We start from the raw sequence: 19087 nt of genomic DNA on the forward strand, positions 1-19087 counted from the left end.
AACAAGAAGGAGAAGGAGAGTGGCTAGAGGCACTTCTGGGAACCCATCCTCAGGAAATAATCAGAAAAGAGAAGGGGGATAAAAGAGACTTTCTGCAAAAAGATATTCATCAGAACATTATGTACAATGGTCCATTACTGACAATAGCAACAGGAAAGGGCTGAATTAAGCAAACTCCGGAATTCCTACTCAGTGGAATACTAGTGGCATTAAAAACGGTCATTAGGGCTTCCCTGGGTGGTGCAGTGGTTGACAGTCCACCTGCCGATGCAGGGGACGTGGGTTCGTGCCCTGGTCCGGGAAGATCCCACATGCCATGGAGCGGCTGGGCCCGTGAGCTGTGGCCGCTGAGCCTGCGTGTCCGGAGCCTGTGCTCCGCGGCGGGAGAGGCCACGATGGTGAGAGGCCCGCGTACCGCAAAAAAAAAAAAAAAAAAAAAAAAAAAAAAAAAAAAAGGGTCATTATCCTTAAGGAAGCTGCAGAACAGCAAGGAGAAGACGGGCTAGTATTATAACGCCGAGCGAAAGAAGCAGGACACCAAATCCTCGTTGTCACTGTGGAAATACCTGCAATGTACATTGCTAGAGAACAGACGAGAAGGTACACGAAATGAGAAGGGTTGGCTGGCTTAGGGAAAGGCAGGGGAGAGATGGGGTGATGTTGAATCGTTTTCCCACCTCCCGTCTTCTATTCATATATTCTAGAACATTGTTTCCTAAAGTGTCAACTGGTACCCACTAGTGGTAGATGAGACGATTCTAAATGGTACATGAACATTTTAAATAATAGTTCTGCCTTTTTGTGATGTTTTTGGTTATGTTTTTTGGTGTAACAATGATAGTATGGTTACATTTTAAAAAGGAGTGAATTTTCAGAGATAAAATATTTATGGGATTTGCTTCAATCAAACTGATCTGGGACAAGGGGAAGGTGAGTGAAGGCGCAGATGAAACCGCATTGGCCGGGAGCTGGTAATTGCTAGAGCTGGTGATGAGAGATGGGGTTACACTTTTCTCTCTATTTGGTGTATATTTGACATTTTCCATAATAAAAAGTAAAAAAAAAAGTTCTGTATTTTCATGATTACTTTCCATGTGGAACAAAAATAACTAATACGGTGACATAAAGCTTCCTTCTAAAATACATATATTTAGCACAAAGAATGAGTCCACAGAAAGGAAATAATTAGGTAAACATTAGATCTGCTATCCTGAGAAGGTAAAAGGGTGACGAAGGCTTAGACAGGAAATGCTCTGAACGCTGGGATGTCTGCGTGGATGATTTTAGGGAGAAGCATGCGTGGAGCCGCAGCCCCTACAGAGGAGGGCGTTCCCTCATCCCTGGTCCCCCTGCTCCCTGGCTCACCTGCAGCTGTTCTCCCCGGCGTCGTGCAGCAATAGCTCTGCCCGGCGGAGGCCCAGGCGGGAGAAGGAATGATACAAGGTCAGCGTCACGTCGTTCAGGCTGTGGATGCCGTCAGGCTCATCGTAGACATTCTCCCAGTACGCGCGGAGGCCCGGGGTGCCCGCGGGGTAGTTCCCATACAGGTAATAGTCCAGCTGCCCAATGATTTCCTGATTCACCACAGCTTCGAACTTGCGAGCAAAGAAGGTGGGCCGGGCTGTCTGCTGCGCTCATGAAATCAAAAGAACAATGTCAGGAAGTGGGGATAAGGGTAGGTGGGTATTTAGGAGCCGGGCTCTGCAGCCAGCCTGCCTGGATCCACATCCCAGCTCTGACACTTACTGCCCTCTCTGTTCTCAGTTTCCTTATCTGTAAAAAGGGTGTTAGGATTGAATGAGTTAACATTTGTAAAGCATTTAAAGCAATGATGGACATGTAGTAAGCATCACTTAAATATTTGTGAAATAAATTATATCCTAGATGTTTATAGCTGGGATGGATCTCAGAAATCATTTAGCTGGAGGTCTAATACCTCTTACGGATATATTTTAGTTGTCCAGAAGAATGTTTTAAAATTGAATTAGCTGACAACATTTAAAAGGTAGAAGAGTTTACAGAAGCAACTTCTGGTTTCCCTCTGAACAGAAACGATCTGGCCCCATGTTCCTACATTCCTTTAAGTAGTTAAAGCTGAATAGCACCTGTCCCTTTAGATGGGCATGGGGTTTTTGGCTCACCACAGTCCCTACCATTCCCTATTGCCTCCTGGGCATTGTAACTGACTTACAGACTCACAAGGAACACCCTGGATTTACTGATCGGAATCTTCAGGAGTGGGGCTCAGAAATCTGTATTCTTCACAGGCTTTGAAGGTGGTTCATTTGCTCACTAGGGTTTGAGGATAATGCGAAGGACACCTGACCCGGCTGCACATCAGAGCCACCTGTGGAGACTGCGGAGTCCTTCCCGCCGACCTACTGAACCAACATCTCTGAAGATGAGGTTTAGGAATCCGTATCCAAAAAAAGCCTCCCGGGTGATTATGCTGCAGTGTTTGAGAACCATTTATGTAAACCAAATTTTCAAGGAGGCTGAGTCCCAGAGAAGAAAGGGACTTAACTTATCTAAGGTCACACAGCAAGGTACGGCAGAGCCAGGATTCAGATACAGCATCAAGGGTTAGAAAAATAAAATACTGAGCCCTTATTATCTACCAGGTCTAAAACCATGGTCTGGGGCAGAGATCAATAAACCTTTTCAGCAAAAGGCCAGACAATAAGTATTTCCAGCTTTGCAACTACTCGAGTCGGCTGTCATAGTGTGAAAGCAGCCGCAAACAGGTAAGCGAATGGGCATGCAGCTATGCTCCAAAAGCACGTTATTTACAAACACAGGTAGTGGGCTGGATTCAGCCCAGGGGCTGTAGTTTGCTGACCTCTGGTCTAGGGCTATGGAAACAATTAAAACACAGACCGCTCCCTTGAGGAGCCTATGATCTAGTGTAATTATTGACCTTAATTTGGGTCTAGCATTGTTCTCACTGCAGTGGATTAATAGCAACAATGTCAGTAAAAACTCCTGAGCACGTGCTATATACAGCGCACTGCATTTCGTCATTACCTCTAATCCTCCCAACTCTAATCCTCATAACTCTGCAAAGCAGGTGTTACGATTCCCATTTTACAGATGAGGAAACTGAGCTTGGAGAGGGCAAGTGATATGTACAAACTCACACAGTTGTTAAGATTTGAACCCAGATCCGATGACTCTAAAACCCAAGCTCTTTCTTCTGCATCATCCTAGGATCACACTGCTAGTTGGGGGAACTCGAAGCCTCAATAACAAAAACCCTTGTTAGTATCTGGAACATCCCATCTGCTCTCTGCTTCATGACCCTTGGGAACCATACCCCCTTCTCTGTGGTGAAGGGGTCAGGTCAGTTCCCTTATAGCAGCGCTGAAAAGAGCCAGACCACGTAGGTTCAAATCCTCATTCTGCATCTTTCAAGCTGTGTATGTCTTTGGGCAAGTCATCCAGGGCCTCAGTTTCCCCATCCTTAAAATGGGTATAATAATATGGGTACTTAGCATAGAGTCTGGCACACGGTGTTAGCAGCTACGAGTATGTGACTATTATCACTACACCCTTAAGCCTGCTACCAGGGGCTTCCAAGTCTTCGTTTTCCGGAGCCAGAGAACCAGACTCAGTGGCAGGGCAGTCTCCTTTCTCCTCCTGAGATTCTCTGATCATAGCTGGAGCTCCTAAAGGGCACATTTCCATATGTACAGTTCTCTTCCTCGGAGCTCTTTCAACAAGAGCTCAAGAGTTAAACGCAGGCAGCAGTTTCTTGAGTCTAGATGTTGGGGGATATTCTTGATCTTTGTTTACTGCGAATTAAAGAGCTGTGAGCATGTAACTCAGTCTCTATGTCAGCTCATCTTTATCAGAGACCACGATGTCCCCAGGATGCTGGGACTGGAATACAAGTGCCAGCGCCCAGGAGTGGCCCCAGAGGGGCAGTGCACCCAAGAATCACCTGGCTTCTTGCTCTAAATGATGAAGGTCCTTTGCAATGAGGGTGATGACTGGTCCTCTACGAAAGTGGGAATTCTCCTCTATTTTCTCTTTTGAATAGGTCAAATGTTCCCCTCGCCACCCTCTTTCTGCTCAGCAGATCCTTTCTGCACGGACAATGGAACTAAAATGTCACCCAAGTTCATGCCTCAATTAACATGGGTTTGAGGAGGCCCCCGGGTAGCTCTCAATCTGCCACCAAAACAGACCTAAAGAATACTTATTGCAGCAACTGCTTACGCAGGCGAAAGATGTTAGGTAGGAACCTTGAGGGAATAAGAATGACGGGATGAAACCTGCTGTGTATTCTGCACCCGACCAGGCATGAGACCAGGCTGGCAGCGGGGTCTGGTGGAAAAAGCCCAGGTCTGGAGCTGGAAACACCTGTGTGGGACCTCCCACCCTACCACTCCACAAGCTGCATGTCCATGGACAAGCAAGTCCCTGCCTCTGTGCCTTGGTTTCCCCACCTGCACAATGGAGATGATTTCTACCCGATGAAGCCAACGCCCACAGAGGACCAGGCACACAGTCTAGGATAGAACAGACCCGTACCCCGCGCTTCTCTAACAGAATAGCCTCCTAGTTGCTTGGGGGTCTCGTTACGATGCAGATTCTGACTAGCAGGTCAGGAGCAGCAGAGATTCTGCATTTCCAACAAGTTCCCTAGTGATGCTGCTGCTGCTGGTCTGTGGACCACACTCCGAGGAACCAGGCTACGAGGGTGGAAGCTTCACGGGGCAGTCCGTGTCCTCCCTGGACATTTCCATTATGTACCAGAGAAAGGCAGCAGGGGCACCTCGGACTGGGTTACCAGCCTGGCACTGTTGTCCCCCTCAATCCCTCCCCAACGTTTGTGGTTTGGGAAGCAGCACATCATCTCCATGTGGTGGCTCTAGTGACCGCAAAGTGACTTGTTTAACCACTTTGTAGCCTTCTGTTTGTGCTCTGGGCAGTTGAGGCTGGGCATGGTGAGGCGGAGAGGAGGAAGAACTCAGGGTACTGGCCTAAAGGGAGTGGGAGGTGTGCTCGCACGGGGTGGAAAGAGGTCGCCATCCTGAATAGGTCTGGGGTCCAAGGCACCCTTGGTGCTCACAGCAAGCAGATGGGGCACTGGCCACCCTCCTGTCTCTGCTCTCCCCAGAACTATGAATCGATGGGCCTTGCAGAGATACCTGTGAAGGCAATAACATTTCTTCTTGTTCCTCCTTTAAAGTTCACAGAGCGCGGTGTTTTACAAACTTGTCTGCTCATCAGAATTTCTCAAAGTGTAATATATTAAAAATAAAAATTCCTGGACCACACTGGAGATCAAAAGCTCTCAAATGGGGATGAGTTTGCCACCAGTGGACAGCTGGCGATGTCTGAAGACATTCCTGGTCGTCGTAACTGCAGGGTGCTACTGGATCCCCACAGGGGACATTAGGCAGCATCTGGGGACGTCCCTGGTTATCACAACATGGGGAGGTGCTCCTGGCACCTAGTGGGTAGAGGTCAGGGAAGCTGCTAAACATCCTACAGCCCCCTCACCCCAACATAGAATTATCCAGCCACAATGTCAAGAGTGCTGAGGTTGAGAAATTCTGCCCTCTAATCAAGTTTGTACCCTATATATTTTTTGGCGGTATGCGGGCCTCTCACTGTTGTGGCCTCTCCCATTGCGGAGCACAGGCTCCGGATGCACAGGCTCAGTGGCCATGGCTCACGGGTCCAGCCGCCCTGCGGCATGTGGGATCTTCCCGGACCGGGGCACGAATCCGTGTCCCCTGCATCGGCAGGCAGACTCTCAACCACTGCACCACCAGGGAAGCCCCCAGAAATATATTTTTAACAAATATTTCAGGAGATTCTGATTGAAAGGCAGTATAGAGAAATGGATACAAGTATGGCCTTCGGAAACAGATATATTGGGCTATGTGACCTTGCATAAAGTTACAGAACTTTCTCTGCCTCAGTTTCCCTATCTCTAAAATGGACTACTTATGTATGTATGTATGTATCTTCTAAGGCTGTTGTGGGGTTAATGGGTCAATACAGGGAAAGTGGTTAGAACATCCCTTGCATGGTGTTAGTGATCAATAAACGTTGGCTACTGTTGACGTTGTTATGATTATCATCAAGAACCAGGGTTGGGGGGGCTTCCCTGGTGGCGCAGTGGTTGAGAGTCCGCCTACCGATGCAGGGGATGTGGGTTCGTGCCCCGGTCCGGGAGGATCCCACATACCGCGGAGCGGCTGGGCCCGTGAGCCATGGCCGCTGAGCCTGCGTGTCCGGAGCCTGTGCTCCGCAACGGGAGAGGCCACGGCAGTGAGAGGCCCGTGTACCGCAAAAAAAAAGAAAAAAAAAGAACCAGGGTTGGAAAGTGCAGGATCCAGTGACCTGCAGGGCTGCCCTGGATGCCTGCAGACGCTGGCTGGAAGGCGCGGCTCACCTGGAAGCGGTGAAAGTCCTGCGGCTTGAAGTCGTTGGGGGAGCAGCCGCACCAGTCCACGATGTGCTTGTACTGGCACTTGCAGCCCAGCTTGCGGTTCCAGTTGGTGAGGCGCAGGTTGTTGTCCACCATGGTGTCGCAGTGGGGACTGTTCTCCAGGACCGTGTGGAAGAAGGACTGCGGGGCAGAGAGGGGCCAACCTGAGACCTCGTCCAGCCTCCATCGAGTGGGCTGGGGTGAGGGGTCCTTCCCGAGGGCCACCTGACAGTGAAGGGACTCTCCTGGAGACTCAGCTGTTCTCTCTGCAAATGGAGTCAGTGCCAGTCCAGGCCAACCAAGGGAACCCTGGAGTTTTTGTCCAGGGTGGCTTAATGCTGCTTAGAAGTTACTGCTCCGAGTGTTTCTCTAAGATGTCTCTCCCCAGCAGCCTAGAAACTGATTTCAAGACATCTCTTATCACCCAGGACATCCTCTGTCCGCTCAGCAGAGAGAGAAAGTCCCTTAGGGTATGTCAACACATTGGGACCAGAGAAAAACACTGGGACAAGTTTCTAGAAAACCCTGGGCCAAAAGGGCTCTTGATTTTGCAAATAGTTAGACCTGAAACCAAAGAGACTCAGGTCTGAGATATCTTGAAAACAAAGACTGAAGCTCTGGAATTTCACTCCTGGGAGAGGGCAGCCAGAATCACGGATGCCCTCCTGCCCTAGTCACTGGAGTGGCGACTACAACACTGGGAGGGGAGGAGGTGGGGGTCCATTGGACTTCCCACTGTCCGTGGTGCTGAACCAGGTGCCGTAATCTCCCCCTATTTCTGAGGCTTGGTCAACCTCTCCTAGTAATCTGAGAAAGAGGCAATGTTGAGAGTGAAAAGAGAGACCAGAGAAGAGACACATAGTTGGAGCTGCTGAAAGAGAGAGAGACGGGGTGTGTGTGTATGTGTGTGTGGGGGAGGGAGGGAGGGAGAGGGAGAGGGAGAGGGAGAGAGAGAGAGAGAGAGAGAGAGAGAGAGAGAGAGAGAGAGACTGACTTCTATTTGGACAACTGTTTTATAACAACCTCAGATACCAGGCAGATACGTTCTCCCCTGCTCTCTGCTTCCTAGGGAAAGCTGTTGGGGAACACGTGTCTTCCTGTTACAAATTCATGGCACAGCCTTCAGATTTCTTCTAAACTCATCCCCTGGAGGTGGTCTGGGAGAAGGGCAGGACAGAAAGGCTGGGATGGAGGAGGTGGGATCTAACAGGGATGCTGGAGTGTACAGTGCCTGTATGCGTTGGGAAGTGGGGGATGGTTGGGACAGAGAGAACCAGCATTGGGACGGGCACCCTGATTAAACAGCCAAAGCCCCAAACAGTCTCTTCTCAATGGGTGAGTGGACAAAATGAGGCTCTATCCACACCCCAGCTGCCCTTCTTATGATGTTAAATGACATGCCTGTGAACCTGCATTTTAAGCTTGAATTGTCTACAAGCCCAGAGAGGCACATATTCTCCATCAAGCAGTGGGGGAAAGTACCCAATTATCCATTGCCCTGTGTCCTTTTGTAATGATACAGAAATTCCCTGCAAGACAATGGATGAGGAGGTTATCAGACTTGATAGAAAAGGTGATTTTTGCTGAAATAGGATTAAAAGCTGATTACTTAACATGTGTGCAGAATAGCAAAACCTGGCCCAGTGATGACAAGCCCATCATCCCTCAGGATTGAAGTGGGCAGTCAGCCTTACTCAGAGCTTGGCCTTGCCCCAGATGTCGGTGAGGGATGTGGAAACCATCAAATGAGTTGCACTGTTTTGTCTGGCCTAGAAACACACAATCTGAGTGGTCCAGAGATGGGGCACAGCCAGGAATGGTGGACCATTCATGGGAGGTGTTGCAGGCTCAATAGAAACAGAACCAGCTCTGGAATTTTCTGGAGTTGGAAATTAGGGTGAAAGTGAACTGGAGGTCAGGGAGCTAATCTAGAATCTCTCAGTCCAGGTCTGATAAGAAGGCCGCTGGCATGTCAGGGGCAACACTTCAGCACTGAGTCCCTACCCGTTTCCAGACGGGGCTGGGGCTGTTTCAGAATACCCTGCAATCTTACACAATAGGACTTCTGAAATGGACTGAATGTTTGTGTCCCCCCAAAATTCATAGTTTGAAATCCTAACCCCCAATGTGACAATGTGAGGAGGTGGTGCCTTTGGGAGGTGATTAAATCATGAGGGTGGGGTCCTCATGAATGGGATTAGTGCCCTTATAAAGGAGACCCTCACCCCTTCTATCATGTGAGGACACAGGAAGGACTGTCAGTAGTCAGCCTGCAACCCAGAAGAGGGATCTCACCTGACCATGCTGGCACCCTGATCAAGGACTTCTAGCCTCCAAAACTACAGTAAGTACATCCATTTTATTGTATTTTGTTTTAGCACCCTGAACTAAGACAGTTTCCCATCCTGAGGTGACAGACTTCCCAGAGCTTTTCAAATACTTCCAAAAGCTGACAGGAAATGCCAAGTCCCAAGTATTTGGACACAGTGACTGTCAATGCAGGGGGCTAGTGCAAACCCAACAGAAGCCCTGGCTTTGGGATCACTGGAATTTCTGGTGTGACTGATGAGGCCAAAACTACTGTCTGTCAGGGAATGATAGAATACTATTCAAAATTAGAAAAGGAATTCTTGGTGTTGAAAAGTTATTACAGGATTGGTAAATGTGGAGGATCTGTCAAAAGTTGATGTGGGTGTTTCCTGAAAAAGCCATCATATACAGTTGTGCAGGTTACACACTGCACAATTCTAGGGGGCACCATTGCTATTGTAGGTATGAGAGCTTTGTATTTATATAAATAACAGTTTTCTGGAAAATGGCAATAAAGTGTCTTGTTCTAACAAAATCAGTATATGGTGATGGTTTTACGACCAATGGGAGCCAAGTGTCTTGAGGAAGAACTGCCTTTTTTACTTTACATCTTTAAAGATGTTGTCTAGATTGCTGGTGGCAGCATTGTGCATTTACTGCATACAACCTCTATGTAGACTGGAGGGGACCAGGGGCCCTGCTGTGACAGAAAGGTCCCTGGTAGCCAAAACAGTTCCCCATCTTCCTCTGGATGTTTGGAGGACAACGTATTGAACCCTGCGTGGCTTTGCCAAAAATTCAGCATCCACTTTGCTCCAAAGGCTAGAGCCAACCCCTACCTTTCTCAGGGATTTTTTCCTGGATACTCACCTCTGCAGGAAGCAGGGTGTAGGAGTAGAATTGCTTCATTTTGGTCACCAGATCGTCTGTGGAGAACGTCACATACTCAACAAACTTCCGGTTTAGCAGGAACCAATCTGAGCCGCCATCCACGGCAATGCCCTCTGGGATCCGCCGGTCCCCCAGGCGCCACATGTGGGCATCACACTCCAGAAAGAGCCGGTCCAGGCCCTGTTTCCGGATGAACCTGGGCAAGACAAAGTAGTGCTTAGCCCTGAAAGAGCGCCACCTAGAGGCCAAATGAAATGGCACAGTCTCGGCAATAAAGGCATTTATTGAGTACTTACTGTGTGCTACATACTGAGCTAGGGGCTCTGTGTGTAGTTTTTCACTTGATCTTCACAAGTGAGGCTGGTGTCTATAACCCTATGAGGTAGGTACTATTATTATGCCCATTTTACAGATGAGGACACAGAAGCTTAGAGAGCTTAGGAGACTTGCCCACCCAGCACAATTAGATGGCAATGATCATCTGCTTCCTCTTTAGAGAACTCCTGAAATCACCTTTTCATGCCATGGGTGCCTTGGCAGTTTGGTGTATACAGCCTACGGACCCTCATCTCAGAATAATGCTTTTATTTTTTTAATTTATTTTTAAAAATTAATTAGTAAATTAAGTATAGTTGATTTACAATATAGTGTTAGTTTCAGGTGTACAGCAAAGTGATTCATATATATATATATATATATACACACATACATATATATATACATATATATATATATATACACACACATACATATATATATACATATATATATATATATATACACACATACATATATATATACACACACATATATATTTCAGATTCTTTTCCTTTATAGCTTATTACAGGATATTGAATATAGTTCTCTGTGCTATACAGTAAATCCTTGTTGTTCATCTGTTTTAGATATAGCAGTGTGTATCTGTTAATCCCATACTCCCAATTTATCCCATTGCAGAATAATGCTTTTAAATGCATACAACAAAAATACAGGGTTACAAAATATTTTCAAAAACACCAAAGTGATGATATAGTAATTCACATGATTCTTGATTCACACATTAAAATATTACAAAATATTTTTTAAAACACCACATTTATGATAATTACATGTGTTTCCTTTTTAACACATTTAATCACAAGGTCTTATAGGTCTAAAAACTACTGTAATTTTGAAGAAGAGGTGAGCATATATGACATTTAGAAGTGGATGCATCAATTATAATGCGATTTGAAAATATGTGATTCCTGGGCCTTTCCTGGCGGTTCAGTGGTTAAGACTCCGTGCTTCCAACGCAGGGGGCATGTGTTCGATCCCTGGTTAGGGAACTAAGATCCAATATGTCATGTGGCATGGCCAAAAAAATAAAAAATGTGATTCCTAACAGTAACTGCTAATACTGTGGTGGTTTGTTACCCTACATTTTGCCTACATTTAGCTAGATTTCAGTTAGAGTTTAGTGAAAATTAAGATCATTTTCTTCCTATTCAAAGTCACAGACCCCTGAATTCTATCCATGAACCTCAGATTAATAACTCCTGCTCTAGGGGACACACACACACACTCTCTCTCTCTCTCTCTCTCTCTATCGGGATTCTGCAAGCCAGGCAGGGTGGAATTGGCATTTCCTAATTTGTAGATGCAGAAATCAAAGGTCAAAGAGCTGGTGAGGTGGGTGTGTTGGGAGGGTAGACAGAACTAGAGCCAAGCTCTCTGGCCAAAACTCTCAGTTCATTTGCAGTTAGCATTAACTTCGCACCTACTATGTGCCAGGCATGTGCTGGCCTTGAGGCAAGGAGAAGTGAGGATGGTCCCTCCTCCTCAGGAGCTGGTTATCTCGTTGGGAGTTTATAGTCTACAGGTCTCCCCACCCAGGGATCTTGCTGCCCCTCCAGCTCATGCAACATAAAATCAACCATTTTAAAGCCTACAATTCAATGGCATTCGTTCATTCACGATGTTGTGCAATCATCATCTCTAGTTTCAGAATATTGTCACCCCCAAAGGAGACCCCCATCCCATTCCCCCTTCCCTCCAGTCCCTGGCAATCCATCTATGGATTTACCTATTCTGTATTTCTTACAGAGAGAATCACACAAGTTGTAGTCTCTTCCACTTAGCTTCGTGTTTTCAGGGTTCCTCCACGTGGTAGCAAATAACGGGGCTTCATTCCCTTGTTTCTGTCTGCCCAGCATCCATTGTCTGGGAACCACACCTTGACTTTATTTTGGACACTTGCTCACCCTCAACTCTCAGTTCACTTGGCTTGCCTCACCCCCAGCACCAGGGGTGGGAACACGACTCAGCCTGGTCAATCAGAGTATTCCACCTGCTTGGCTGCCATAATTGCTTCATGGATGCGCAAGCACCTCAAGCTGAGTCTGAGACTAGGTTCTGGAGTTTTGCTGGAAATACTAGGAAGGAGGGCTTTTCTAGGGGATTTTTTTCTGGAAGAATGCAAGCTGAGGGCTGCTGACAGCCATCTTGTCACCATGAGTATAGAGGTTGTCTGATCATGAAGGTAACATAGAAGAGAGGACAAAAAAAAAAGAGAGATGGAGAATGGGAGGGAGGGAGGGAGGAAGTAAGGGAGGGGGAGAGACAGACAGACAAGGCCTTGATGACTTTGCTTGAGACCCTGGATCTTGCTATACCTGATTCACCCCCAGACTTGTCAGTAAAGTGCGTAAGGCATTTTAAGATGGGATTCCGTGACTTGCAATTGAAAAAGTCCTGACTAATACATTCCTGAATGATTTCACCTTTATCATTACCGTGATGAATGCCAATGTTCTTAGGCTCCACATAGGGCAGGTAGCCATGGCTGTGGCACATTAATGCCACCTCTTCCACTAGAGCAGGCTGCATCCCCCACTGTGTGTCTAGAGGTCTTTGTCCCTCCATGGCAGACTTCATCTCTGTCTTCACATCAGAGTTTCCTGTCTCCTCCGAGGTAGATGCTGTGCTCACTAGAACTGATCTTGGCTTCCTCCTTTCTGCCTACCATATAGGTCCTGGAAGAGTGCAAGGCAACTGCTCAGGAAAGGTCTATGGTGATGACCAGACGTCAGGGCAGAAGCTGAAGACAGTCCCACCCTGTTGGTCATGCTGAATTCTACAAAGAATCTCTCCCATTGGGCCTCCCACAAATCCACCAAAGGGAACTGCCTGAAACCTCACTAATAAACCCACATCACTAGCACTTTCTTCTGCATAAATAGAGGACCTGCTTCTTGACACTGGTCATTCACTGAGCACGATGGTGTAATATATTGAATTCTTAACCAAACTGATGCTCGTGTAATAAAAATGGTGACAACAATGATGCTGGTGGTGAACGGACTTAATTCTGCTAAAATGCGCTTTTCATCTACATTGCAGTGTGGCTCTACCAGTAACCAGCTGGGTGAATTTGGAAAATGATGACCTTGAGTCAGTTTCCCCCATGGGAAACTGACAAAGTTGGGCTAGGTCTAGGTTATAAAATTAAATGTCTACAGGGGTCAGACAAACAATATAAGTTTGTGAGGGGGGGCTTAGCATAAGATAACAGGGTAGGTGGAGTTAGCAAAGACGTAGAGACTGCATTTTCTGAAAAGCACTCAAATCCCTTAAAAAAAGCATTTCTGGCTAAATAAGACATATCCCTAGGCTGAATCCAGCCCACAGACCACCAGTCACAATAACGCTGGGTTAGGTAATCTCTAGGGTACTTTCCAGCTGTGACATTCTCTAAGTCCCTCTGTTATACTCAGCGAGAGGTGTGAGGCAAGCATTAGAGGGATGCATGGGAGCCCAGAGAAGGCTGACAACTTTTCTGAGGATACAAACAGGGGCAGAAGCCGACCAGAAGACCCACGTGTCCAGCGTCCCTGGCCCTGTTCTTTTCCTAACACACCTTTCCTAGTGCAAAATCCAAGTTCGTTAGCAAAGCCATGTTCTCTCTGGGGAGCGACCTGGTGAAGGGTTTTCAATACACTCACCATAGCACTCACTGACACCAAACTTGGCTCTAACGGACCCACTGAAGGAAGCCGCCGAGTCTGAAGAAATAAAATCCTACCTCGACTCTGGCTGGTGCCAATTATATGATAACGTCCAGTGGGCACACTTAACTGTGTTTAAAACTTTAAATTTTACATACTGTGTATCAAAACTTACATGGTAATCAAGACCAACTGAGAATAAGAGAGAGAGAGAGAGAAGAAATACAGGTGGGACGACTTGCAAAATTTTTCTTTCCGTGGAGCAGCTTTTTAATTTCATGTTCCATTAGATGGGATAACAGCATCATCTTGCAATTTTAATGTGATGTCCCGGACCGCAATAACGAAATACGATATTTATGCAGTAATCTCCAAAATGAAATATTCACGGGGTTGGGAGATTGGCCGCTGTATTTACTGCCTTCAAAAACTGATAAGCTGCAAACACATGCTTTGGTTAATTATGAGTAAACAGAGACCACAGATTGCCTAGGTATCAGAAAGGGGCTACCAGGAACTTAGGTCTGGACTCAGATAAGGTGGCAGACGCCCAGAGTCTGGGTATCTAGCAGGCGAAAAGAATCAGCTGTTTCAACAGTGATTTGCTTTTTATTCTTCCCTGTGGATTTACTGTAACTTGAAAAGGTAAAGGTCGGAAACCATAGTAAGTTTGTGAACACCTGGGTGAGTGTTGTCATCAATGCTGGCTCACCGGGAAAAGGTGCACGGCTCTCTCACCTGAGGGATGGAGGGAAGATTTGCAGCAACGGGCCCAATTCACAGAAGGTGACCAATGATGCTGCCCTCCCTTCAGTTTTGTTTCCAGTTGACCTGGTTACCTGGTAGAACTGGGCTCAACAGGTGATACCACAGAAGAGCAGACATGAAGAGGATCTGGTACCAATGCTGTCTCTGCTTTCACTGAGAAGTGGGGCTGGCTTAACTTCTCTGAATGCCAGTTTCCTCACCTGTAGGATGAGCTCCATGACACCTGTCCTAACAAGTTCCCAAATCAGCTGCAAAATTGTGATGGGTGATTGTTTACAAAGGTCCTTGCCAAGTAAGCACTCTTCACCCAAGCAATGGGCTGACCCAACCATCAGTTCTTTTTTTCATAGAGACACCATCCCTCCCCAATCCTCCTTGGGTGTTTTATTTTTCTCCATAGCACTTTTCACTTTCTAATATAATATACAAGGTATTTATTTAGTTTATTGCCTATTTCTACTACTGGATGTAAGCCCCAAGAGGGCATAGATTTTGATCACCTCTGTATTCTACTACAGTGCCTACATACAGCCAGTGCCCAATAAATATTTGTTGAGTGAATGAATAAACGGAACAGTAACAGCCACGTCTGTCAGGCAATCAGGAAGTAGCTGCCATTAGTTAGCCAGGTATCAGATTTTTCTAACACACGTTCGACAGACAAAGGAACTGAATCACAGGAAGGTTAAGTAATTTCTCCAAAGTCACACAGCTAACAGGCCTAGACTTGAATCCAGGTCTGGATGAATCCAATGCAAATGCTTAACTACTCTGTCATTCTTCATCTCAATTCGCCAGGGTCCCTCCAAAAGGACCCAAATGAAGGATCTCAGAACTTCTATTTCCTCAAAAAGACAATGCCCAGAAATGAGTGAACCAAGAGGAAATGGCTCATTGCCGGTTGGAAGAGGCTTTCAGCCAGTCCTCACAAGGGCTTCTGTCTTCAGAATAGGTTACTTAAGGGCAAACATGGTATCGTTTGCATTTGGTTTTACCTCCTGGGCTCTCAGGGATGGTTTGCCTCCCTGAGATTTTTCTCTATTGCCACGATATGGGACAAAGTCAGAGCTAAATATGCTTCGACTAGGATGTCACAAGGACCAAATCTACTCAGTTGGGCATCAAAGGAAATCAGATGCAGGATGGCAAGGGGTCCTGAATCTCCCCCATGGGAGAAGAGGTCAGTTAAGAAAGTCTTTGGAAATGGCCTCAGAAAGGGCAGACAATGAAGAAGTCTCTCAATTCAGTTAATTCCCTGGCTACAATCTCGGTATATTCATCAAGGGTGGAATTATTCCAGAACTGTCTTGTCCTGTAATGAATTCTGAAAGGAGGAACACTGCCCCTCAGATTTTACAGCATGTTTGAGCAAGAAGGAATCTCAGCAATCAGCTAATATAACTAATTTTACAGATAAAAAACCCCAACACACCGAGACTCAGAAAGGACGTGTGATCCAAAGTCGTCTGAAGTCAGACAGCCTAGAAAAATATTTTCTCTTCTTCTATTTCTCTCTCCAGCGATCTCCCACTGAACCCAGATTACTCCTTTAGCCTAAGTACAACCTAAGCATTTTAGTTTAAAAATAAAGTCATGGAACAAAGCATGAAAACACAGTGTATGGAATCAGCCAGCTATGTGAATGGACTCACACAAAACAGCCATGTCACACAGGGGCCAAACTTTGGGCTCTGGAGCCAGAATATTTGGTACAAGTCCTGGATTTGCCACTAACCTTGGGCGACCTGAACATGGATGCCTCAGCTTCTTACGTGGAAACTGGCGATCGTCATAATATCTGCCTCAGAGAGTTTAAGTGAGATTATATTATATATGGAGAGGGCTTAGCGTAGTGCTCGGCACTTAGTAAGTGCTTAATAAGTGTTCACCAAGATACTTAACTTTTTCCCTCATCAAGCCAGAAAATTAAAACTTCTATCTGTCCTCTTCTCTGTTCTGGGATTCGGTAGACAGGCATGTGTAGGGCACCTCCACAGCTAAGGAGAAACCCTTTATGCTCTGAGAAGAATGCCTTTTCAGCACCAAGGACAGAAGCCCCAAAGCCCTCACAGTGCACCCATGTCCTGCAATTATTTTAGTTCAGCAATGCCCATGGCTGTGGTGGTAGGGGGTGACAAGCAACACGGGCACCCTGATTCTGTCTGAGAACCACAAATTACAAAACCCTCCCAACTTTCCAAGGCACAAGTCAGTGAGGATTCAGGTCACTGGGTTCCTAGTTTGGCAGCTCCACAGGGGCTCTGTTGGCCATTTCTCACATGTCCAGTGTGGGTTATGCCCCTTCCCAAGCTGGGCTGGAGTCAGCTGTCAGGCCCCAACTCTGCAGTAGTTGGAAGAGAAAAGGGGCTCGGGGTATTTGCTCATTCAGCAATTCTCCAAGTCTCTGTGCTGAGGATATGGTTGTGAAGACGACAGACATCATTCCTATCCTCTCTCTTCTAAGATGAAAAATAAAACCATAATATTTACCATTTATTGAGCACTTGCTACTTTCTAGGTCCTGTTCCTTGTACTTAATATATATTCTCTCATTTAATCTTCATCACAGTCCTATGAGGGTTCATTTTCCAAATGAAGGAACAAAGACACAGAAAGGTTAACTAATTTTCCCAAGGCTACACAGTTGGTTAGTGGCAAGGAAGGGATTCCCACCTTAGCAGTCGGGCTCTGGATTCCACACTCTTAGCCACAAGACTATAACACTACTCTAGTAAATAGGTAAGTAGTCATAAACAGCTATGAAACACATGAATATGTAATTAGATGTTTGTGATAAGTGTTACACAGGAAAACTTAGAGTGCAATGACAAAATGAAGAGACAGGGACTTAATTAGTGGAGACTATTGGGGAAGACTCTGCTGAAGAGGTGGCACTGACAAGAAGCATGAGAAGGAACCAGTCATCTGAAGAATTCTGGGGAAGAGCTTTACAGGAGACAGAAATAGTGCACGCAAGAGCCCAAATGAATGAAAAGAAGCTAACGTGGTAGGAGTGGAAGCTACAGGGAGAAGCTCAGCTTCACTACCTCACACCAGAGGAGACCAGTCACAGGAGAGGCAGACTCTGACCTGATTGGTGGAAGGAATGTATCAGCCATAAGTACACGTGGCCTGGACATGGCAGGGAACTCCACGATGAACATACTTAGGGAAATGGTATAGCACAGTGGCTAGGAATGTAGACTCTGGAGCCAGACTGCCTGGGTTCGAGTCTCTTTCCCCGTTCCCAAGCTGTGTGTTGTTTAATCTCTCTAGCCTCAGTGTCCCTATCTGGAAAATGGGCATGATAATGACTGTACTTACACCATGGGATTGTTGTGAAAATTGAAAGAATTAATATCCCTAAGGCATTTGGGACAGTCTCTGGAACACAGTAAACTCTATCATTACACATGCCCTGGGCAAAGAGGGCTGACTTGATTTTGACATTCAGGAATGGAAAAAAACCCAGCCTGAGCAGAAATGCAGAGTTAGGGGCCCAAAGCCTGGAACTGAGAATCCCAGGCTTGGTGGCCCATGCTCTTTACATGGGCCCAAATCAGCTTGCACCTCCAAGAGTCTAAAGGTCCATTGAGAGCTAACTGATTTTCCCTATTTCACACATATTTAAAAACAATGTCTACTGCCTTCTGTTCTTATTGTAAAAGTAAAGGGGGCTTCTCTGGTGGCACAGTGGTTGAGAGTCTGCCTGCCGATGCAGGGGACACGGGTTCGTGCCCCGGTCCGGGAAGATCCCACGTGCCGCGGAGCGGCTAGGCCCGTGAGCCATGGCCGCTGAGCCTGCGCGTCTGGAGCCTGTGCTCCGCAGCAGGAGAGGCCACAACAGTGAGAGGCCCGCGTACCGAAAAAAAAATAAAATAAAATAATGCAGTTCCTCCATAGAAGGCATGGAACACAAAAAGAAAGGAAATAAAAAATCATGCTCTACGTCTCAGAGATGACACCGCACATATCGTCCTTCTAGCCTTTGGTCCACCTTTGACATGTATTGTTTTGAAAAAAGAAAAGATTGAAAGTCGACCTCAAAACTCACACGGAGGCCCACAGAGCGTCTGTGTACACAGCCTTGTATGGGTGCCTGTGTGATGCCAAGCTTTATTTTGACATGGCGCCCATAACTGGATTAAATAAAGTGAACATGCAAACAGGGATACACTCACCGGTTGGGTTTAAGAAAAGCAAGAGGGAAATGCAATCTGCTTTCCCCATTGGAGATGAGATATTAATTACCTCCTCCCATCAATCATGGTACTAGGAGACAGATGGGGAGAGAGCTCTTCTCCTGATAAGCAAGTTGGCACCAAAGGGCCTCCTGAAAGCAGATTTGCTTGGAGGAGGGTTCCTGGCCAGGCTCTCGATGGATCTGACAACTTTTGGTTAAACAATTGCCTATTTATACATCAAGAGAGGTTTGGGCCTGAAGATTAGTTCAATGTCAGAGAGAAGAAGCTGCTGAAGCTGCTTTAGCTGCCATTCTGGTGCCCAGCGAGGGACTGCCGCCTCTAGCAGGCGGGCCCCAGACCAGGGAACAGGAAGAAACTTGTTTATGCCACTTCTGACCTGAGGGCTGGGACCCCTCCTAGCTTCTTTCTGGTCTAGTCTTCTAACATTTGAAATGCTAGCTGTTTCTCTAAGAGTTGTAGAAAGTGTTTTGAAAACATTAATC

The 19087-nt window shown here is 46.5% G+C and overlaps 1 protein-coding gene across 1 annotated transcript in view; it reads right to left on the reverse strand.

The window, feature by feature from the left end:
* Positions 1 to 19087, reverse strand: part of XYLT1 (xylosyltransferase 1) — a 190768-nt gene that overhangs the window by 18020 nt on the left and 153661 nt on the right. The window contains exons 6-8 of the mRNA XM_065893202.1: positions 9626 to 9842; positions 6410 to 6586; positions 1366 to 1628 (exon numbers count right to left, since the gene is read on the reverse strand). Of these exons, the coding sequence (XP_065749274.1) occupies positions 1366 to 1628; positions 6410 to 6586; positions 9626 to 9842 (657 nt within the window). The remainder of the gene's footprint in view (positions 1 to 1365; positions 1629 to 6409; positions 6587 to 9625; positions 9843 to 19087) is intronic.

This window comes from Phocoena phocoena, chromosome 15, assembly GCF_963924675.1.
Source record: "Phocoena phocoena chromosome 15, mPhoPho1.1, whole genome shotgun sequence".
Lineage (NCBI taxonomy): Eukaryota > Metazoa > Chordata > Mammalia > Artiodactyla > Phocoenidae > Phocoena > Phocoena phocoena.